This window comes from Chanos chanos, chromosome 14 (assembly GCF_902362185.1).
Source record: "Chanos chanos chromosome 14, fChaCha1.1, whole genome shotgun sequence".
NCBI lineage: Eukaryota > Metazoa > Chordata > Actinopteri > Gonorynchiformes > Chanidae > Chanos > Chanos chanos.
Genome location: NC_044508.1, coordinates 21,386,278 through 21,394,297, shown reverse-complemented (window position 1 = coordinate 21,394,297; position 8,020 = coordinate 21,386,278). Strand labels below are relative to the sequence as shown.

The 8,020-nt window shown below is 41.9% G+C and overlaps 1 protein-coding gene across 1 annotated transcript in view; it reads left to right on the top strand.

Moving 5' to 3' along the window:
• ror1 (receptor tyrosine kinase-like orphan receptor 1) overlaps positions 1 to 853 on the top strand; it is a 29,757-nt gene extending 28,904 nt beyond the window's left edge. The window contains exon 8 of the mRNA XM_030791775.1: positions 1 to 853. This exon is cut by the window's left edge and continues 587 nt beyond it. Coding sequence (XP_030647635.1) covers positions 1 to 853 — 853 coding nt within the window.
• Positions 854 to 8,020: the final 7,167 nt, after the last annotated feature.

Below are 8,020 nucleotides of genomic sequence, written 5' to 3'. Positions count from 1 at the left end.
GATGTCTCCGGAGGCTATTGCATATGGGAAGTTCACTGTGGATTCAGATATCTGGGCATTTGGTGTGTTGTTATGGGAGATCTTTAGTTTTGGCCTGCAGCCCTATTATGGCTTCAGTAACCAGGAGGTGATGGAGATGGTGAGGAAGAGGCAGCTTTTGCCATGTCCAGAGGATTGCCCTCCACGCATGTACACCCTCATGACTGAATGCTGGCAGGAAGGGCCTGCCCGCAGGCCAAGGTTTAAGGATATTCATGCCCGTCTGCGGGCATGGGAGGGTTTGTCATCCCACGCCAGCTCGAGTACCCCATCAGGGGGCAACGCCACAACTCAAACCACCTCTCTGAGTGCCAGCCCAGTTAGTAACCTCAGCAGCCCTCGATACGCAGGCTATATCTACACCGCCCCACAGGGCATGACGCCCGGGCATATCGCTGGCTTCATGACTGCACCAGTGCCACAAAGCCAGCGTTTCATCCCCGTTAACGGCTTCCCCATTCCTCCAGGCTACGCGGCATTTCCTACTGCTCACTACGCACCTGCTCAGGTGTCCACACGGGTGGTGCAGCACTGCCCTCCGCCCAAAAGCCGCTCACCAAGCAGTGCCAGTGGCTCCACTAGTACAGGCCACGTTACCAGCGTTCCCTCCACAGGCTCCAACCATGACGCTAACACGCCGCTACTCTCACACTGCGTCACACTGGCACCCATGCCCACCGTGGCTGGAGGGGCTGTGCCTGTGTTTGGACACATGTCCCAGAAGGCCGTGCAGATGGACCCTGCTCAGGCAGCCCTGCTGGCCGAGTCCAGCAGACTCATGTACAGCGACACTGTCATCACTGCAGACCTGTGAATCCAAACTCTGTTTACTGTGTACTTAAGAAAAAACATTTGTATTTTTCTCTGTGTGTAAATACAAAAGTGTCTTAATTAAATACAGAGATTTTTAGTCAGAAATGTTTTTATATGGAAAATCAATGTAGGAGAAACACATATACAGACAAAGGAAAAACTCCATCTCATCTTGTCTAGGGTCTGGTCAGGGCCTTGGACAGAAATTGTCTGTTATGATATTCATCAGTGCCACAGCTTTAAGTAATGTCATTTTAAACACACCATTGTTTAGCTGAATTTACATTTGCATTAGGACAGAACTTGATCTGGAGCCTCTGCTTCAGCGTGATTCTGTCTCTCATTTATTTCCTCACTTCTTTTTCAGTCCAGAGTCTTCAGTGCTCAGTCTCTTTGTATGTATTTATCAGACTCCTTCCTTGTCTATCTCTTTGTCTGGAACTCTCTCAGGGTGTTTTCACAGATAGTCCTTTTGAAACAAACCAAATTCAGTCCCCTTAAAGTGGACCAAGAAGTGGACCAACAGAAAAGGGAATCTTTTTCTTTTTGTGTTCACACTGTGAGTTCATTTGAAAGAGGACTCAGTCCTCTTTTCTGGTCCACTTCAGCTCTGATGGGGCCTCAGTCCTCTTTCTGTTCACACTACAGTTCCTCTGGAGCTCTCAGACTGCTTTGGATTATGGGTAGCTTTTACTTGGAATGATATTGCTGCTGCTATACTGGTCTGATCCACATTCCTGTTGTATTTGGTCAATTGTGTTCTTTGTTGCATATCTGGAGAAGCACAGTAGTTTCTTCTTGGACCAAACTAATCCGCGTCCACCAGTCTTGCTATTGTTGCCAATACGGCGGAGTATTAGGGCCACATTGAGGGGGAGAAAATTCTGGGATTTTGAGAATAAACTCAATGTTACGAGAATAAAGTCGTAATTTAACGAGAAAAAAGTCATAATATTACAAGAATAAAGTTGTAATTTTATGAGGAAAAAAACATAATATAAGAAAATATATTACCAGCAACCAACAAAACAGGTGAAAGGTCCTGATACTTATGATCATGTGGTGCTGATGTGCCAAAAGATTAAGTACCGTATTTCATTATTTGTGAAACGTATTGTTGTATCCTTGTTACACAGAGTGAAATACAGAGATGGACATTAGGGGGCGAGAAAGGATGGGAAGCATAGAGGGGAGCAGGATGTGGGGGGGGGGGGGGGGGGGGGGGCTACGGAGGATAATAAAGGGGCTGAATCAATAAGCACTGTATCAGGGATTGCATTGCACCTCTACTAAAGTATAACTTCACAAGATGCACCTCATTTTAAGGCTGCTCTTCTTATATTTCCCCTCTATAATAACACATAGCCCAAAATTACGACTTCGTTCTCGTACTGTTATGACTTTTTCATGTTATACTATGACTTTATTCTCGTTAAATTCCGACATTATTCTTGTAATATTACGACTTTATTCTCAATTATGACTTTATTCTCGTAATATTCTGACTTTATTCTCAAATTCTCTGAATTTTTTTTTCCTCAATGTGGGCCTAATACTCTGTTGTATTACCAGCGGCCATGGTTCCATCTGTTTTTTTTGAGCATCCCAGTGCAATAGTATGTGATCTGTCTACGGCAAGTCTAGAGGGCTAAAATACAGTGGCAAAAGGTGAAGCGAACCTTGAGCATTTTGTGTTCACAGTGCACAGGTTAAGCGAACCACGAAATGAACCGAACTGAGACCACCTTCTGAGGTGGTCTCAGTTTGGTTTGTTTCAGAGGGGTCTGAGTTCATTTGGAGTGTTCTCATATGCACAAAAAATGCTGACTAATCACTCTGAGTTCATTTTGAGGGCTGAAAGGGACTAAGTGTGAAAACACCCTTAGACACCAAAAGGCACACAATCTGCTCTCCGCTTTCAAAGCCTTATCTGATCATTTCATATCTTCTGATTTGGAACAGGGTCCTGCTGATGGATGTGTTTGTTCTCTGCTGCATGATCACTGCTCCTTTTAGTTTCTTAGTGCCTCATTTTTAGCAAATATATCACTAGACTATGAAGAGATTGTAAAATGGTAATAAAAAGAATTGACTGGGTTTATGAGAATAGACACAGAGTGTGAAAGAAACAAACAATGCCATTCATATTATACAAAATGGCAGTGATGTATTGGACATATTACACGATTTTACGATTTTACCTTGATTCAATGTACATGATAATTTGATTATTAGGTGTTGTTTTCTGTGCAAATCAGTTTTCATTTGAGGCAGGTTCTGTAACACTGAGGCTGGAAGACACGTGGATTTGTGTAAGACAATCAGACTGTCTGTTGTCTCACTCTCATGATAATGTCTTGCTTTATTCTGATTATTTGGGCCTGGTCACCATTAGTATACCATTAGTAAATAAAATAAACTGTCCCTTTAGTGTCTGCCAGTATATTCCCACACATACACCCTCTGTATTTCATTGTTTTACTGTTAGTTATCAAACTACTGTATTTATTGGGAAAAATAGATTTGCTTTGTTGTTGACAATCAGTGATCCTGTGTTTGAACCAGGGTTCTGTTCATCTGAAGGTAATCTTGTAAACTGTCACTTTTGGTGTTTACAATATTCCCACTCATTCATCCCATGATGTGCTCTAATACAAATGAAACAATGCATTTTCTCCATCTGTTGTTTGTACTTGATCCAGCAGTCACTCATGCCATCCTGCTTATGACACAGACATGATAAAGGCCGCTTCAGTGAAGGGGTCTCATAATCTGTAGTCATTAAAAGATAATACATCTGTATTTAATACATATTACATATTTTTTGTCTATGATTTGACTTTGTGTGAAGCATTTCTCCCATTCAATATATGTGGAGTTTGTAAACAGGTACAAGCAGAAAACACATAATCCTGATCGAGAACCACTTAAAGTCACATGACTGTGAATCTCTGTGTGTTTGTATCATATCACGGCTCATTTATTTCTGCCTTTATTTTGGACAAGCTTCATTTTATTCTTTCCAGACTCATTGTTTTATCAACCAAGAGCTCTTGTGTTGGTGAGAAGATTTTTGCACAGATGTTTTGTATGACAAAATTATTATTAAACATCAGTTTTTGAACATGTTCTAGAGTTACGTCATTATTTATGTTGTTTTATGTGTATCTTGGTACTTTAAAATGTCATATCAGTTTTCAGAATCTGTCCACTACTATTATCGTGGTCTTACCAGCCTTTTCGAACACTAGGCTAAGATACAATATGTTTCCTGAGGAAACCTGGGTTGATCTCTATGGCTCTGTTTACACCTTGCATTAAGATACGATTTTGGTGATCCGATCACAAGCGGACAGCTCTAAGGTCGTCCGTTTACACCTGGCTTTAGAATCGCGTCTCGAGTGACCACTTGAGATCGGATCTCACTTCCCCGCTCTATATGCCAATAAGCAGGTAAATCGTTTTCCAACACATTACCCCTTTCATTGAATTTCAGTTTTGCTTTTTTGATCGGAGATAGTGCTTATGACATGTGAGCTGTGAGACGAATTCGGTGATCATTGATCGCTGTTTTGGGACATTAAGGCACGTTAAGCTGTTTCCTTATAATGGGCGTCAGTGGAGAGGAAAACGCGTAACGTGAGACAACAACCATACTCTTAGGATTTCGATTTAGATTTTTTGACAGGAGGAGGCATTTCTGACGAGATGTCCGAGAGAAATTTGGTGATCATCGATCGCAGTTTTGGAACATTAAGCCACTTTAAGCTTTTTCACGTTAAACGTTGTTTTGAATCGGCGGGAGTCTGTCGGAAATTAAAAGAAGTAAGAGAAGAAGAAATAAAAAAAATATCCATTTTGCCTGGTGTTGTTGTTGTTGCCTGTTGTCACACTTTAATATGACGCCGTTGGCGAGCGAATGCGTACATACGCGAATGAGTTCGTACTTCCGCATAAGCAGAGGACGTTAGTTGAGTAGGCGGTCGTTCAATGTGGTTGAGTCATATGCGGTCCGGACCACCTCCGAATGTGGTCTGAGCGATCGGATCTCGATGCGACCTCAATGCGCATTAGATGTCTTTACACCTGTACTTTTGAGCTGTCCACTTGTGATCGGATCACCAGAATCGGATCTTCATGCAAGGTGTGAACAGGGCCTGTAATGTTCTCTCTGTGTACACCAGTTGGCAGCACAGACTTGATCTTTGTCTCTTGCTCAGGTGTGTTCTGCAGTGTGTCATGAGAGCTCTGTGTGACACACACAGACTGGGGCATTCCTTTAACACCTGATGACTATCCCCAAATATAGAAACTAATTCAGTGTCAACAAGTAATGAACAGGAATTGCATCAGTCTACATAGTTAAACACCTGGGACCTAATTTATCATATGAATACCTCAGAATTTCTCAGATTTTAGTTTAATTGGAAAGTTATACACTATTATCTTGAAATAATCAACAAATAAAAAACTCGGTGATTAACAATTTGATACGTATGCTTCCGAGATGCTCATAGATGGTATTACTGGCCCAAATCACATTCCCATTAACTGCTACAAACAACTTAAATCAAAGGTTTTATATTATGTAATGCTATGACATTAGTATTAAGTTCACTGTTGTCCACAACATCAACATTGCGTAATGAGTTAAAAATGATTGGAGGATGATCTACATATGATGTGGAAATCCTACCTACAGTTTGACAGTGTGTGTATTGCTGGATTGTGTGCTGTATCACTCATGGTTTAGAATCAGTGAACAGCCACTGTAGGCATAAGGCCATAGAAGGTAAATCCTCCACTATGTTCCACATCCTGCAGCACCTGTTTAACCTAGTCCTGTTCAATCAGCATGGCCCTGGTTAATCTGGCCCTGTTTACTCTGCCTAGTCCTGTTCAATCTGTCCCTGTCCACTCAGCATGGCCCTGGTTAATCTGGCCCTGTTTACTCTACCTAGTCCTGTTCAATCTGTCTCTGTCCACTCTGCCTGGCCCTGGTTAATATAGTAACCCAGCACCTGTTTAACCTAGTCCTGTTTAATCCATCCCTGTCCACTCTGCCTGGCCCTGGTTAATATAGTAACCTAGCATTCAAACATCATTAAAAGAAGCTTCCCATCAAAAATGAAAAGGTGCCATGGCCTAAATTCTACACAACTACAAACAGAACCCATGCAAACAGAAAAATCCACAATGTGTGTCAGAATGTGCACCAAACACCTGTCATGGCCTGCACCAGACTTGATGGCAAGCTACAACCAGACAGTGTGCCAGCAGATATGAAAGCAGAAGCATGCACAATCCCAACCCCCCACATGACTAAAACTAACGAACTGCTATGAGCCTCAGCAGTAGTGATGCTAGAGATAATGTGTCACAAAACCCAAGGTGTAAACCATCCTGGATATTCTTCCCAGAAACTAAGACTGGAAACCAATGTAAGGACAACACAGATGGAGCACAGGAAGCAGACTGAGCTACAAAGGGGTATAACAGTCAATGACAGATCCCGGTTTGTGAGGAGGTAAAATGGCATGTCAATAACTGAGTGCATGGAGTCTGCATTCAGGCTGCAAAGGTACATGAAAGAAGCAAAGGCCAAAGAATAAATGTAATGTAAATGTGAATGCCCTCTTCTCCTGATTACCATCCACGGTATACTCTCAGCTGTGGAAAGACCAACTGCAGATCCACCGAGAGCCGAAACTGAATGGTACTGGAAGAGGATATAAGAGAAAGAGCAGAAACCAGTCATCATCACAACAGCAGATGTCCAACAACAGCTCACAAACCTGAAGAATTTGGCAGCACCTGGGCCTGACATGATCCATGTCCACTGCCTAAAGACAGAGTTGGTCCAATGCACAAGTGAAGTAAGTGCCTGAAATGTCCCATAAGAGAGCTTGATGTTTTTTTTTAAAATATATTTTATATATAGCTAATACTAGCTAATACTGCTGGATAAATTCATTTCCGCTGCTTCTGTCAGAGCTGGGGTCACATTCAAGCGCGTGCGCTCTGTAACGGACGTTAACTGCGTTTAGATACAAGCACAGTTTAGTCAGACTAACGTTACAGTCCTCTCCTCTGCTTCCATGGGAAAAACAGCAACGTCACAAAAAGGACATATCTGTCACAGCCTGCACCTCATCCTTGGACTTTTAGTTTGAAATGTCTTGTGCTCCTGTTCCTTGTGTGTTTCCACCGCTCACCTGATCCTGTTTGTTGTATTTACTAACCTCGTTCCCCCCTTGTTAATTTCATCCAATCATGTTTGCCCTGTTTAGTTTTCCTCTTGTATTTAAGCCCTTGTGTTTCACCTGTCCTTTGTCTATCGTTGTTTGTGTTTATATGCACACTGTTAGGTTGCACCTTTTTGTTATCGGTTTTGTTCCAGTTTGCACCTGTATTTTTATCTTCATTTTGCAAGTAAAGTCCTCCTTTTTGTCACCACAACTTTTGTGTCTTGTGGTTGGGTCCTGCACCACTCCACCGGCGTGACAATATATCCTTCTGTTTATCTAAGTTATTTGATTTTAATTGTAGTTGATTGTTGTCCTTACAACAGAGCATTAGCCCTACATTGAGGAAAAAAAATTCTGAGATTTCGAGTATAAAGTCATTACGAGAATAAAGTTGTAATTTAAGGCTACGTGTTATTTTAGAGGATAAATATCAGAAGAGCAGCCTGCCACCTGCGTTAAAATGAGGAACGAAACTGTAAACCTGTGTTTGCTCAACAAGCAAAACCGCATTTATCAAATGTTTAATGATGGGATTATTAAGTAAATTGTGGATATGTGTGGCACGGCACAACGCCTGAGACAAACAGCAGTTGCCAGAAGTTCAGGCTGCTATTGACTGACCGTTAACTGGAGAAACTGAAGGAGGAACAAGAGAGAATGAGAAAGGTGAAAACCAATGTAGTCCCGTTGTGGATGGGAGCACTCCGGGCTGTGGAAGAGTGGCTCAAACAGATAACAGAAATGACAACACTGATCTCAGTCCAAAAGAGTAAAATCCCGAGAACAGCATAAAACAGATATGCAAAAATGTGATTTGAATCAGATTTGTAAAAATCAGATCTCATGTGATTTTTGCCTGTTCAGACTTGCTACATATGATCGATTCCAATCGGATATGGACATAAACTGGATTTGGACTG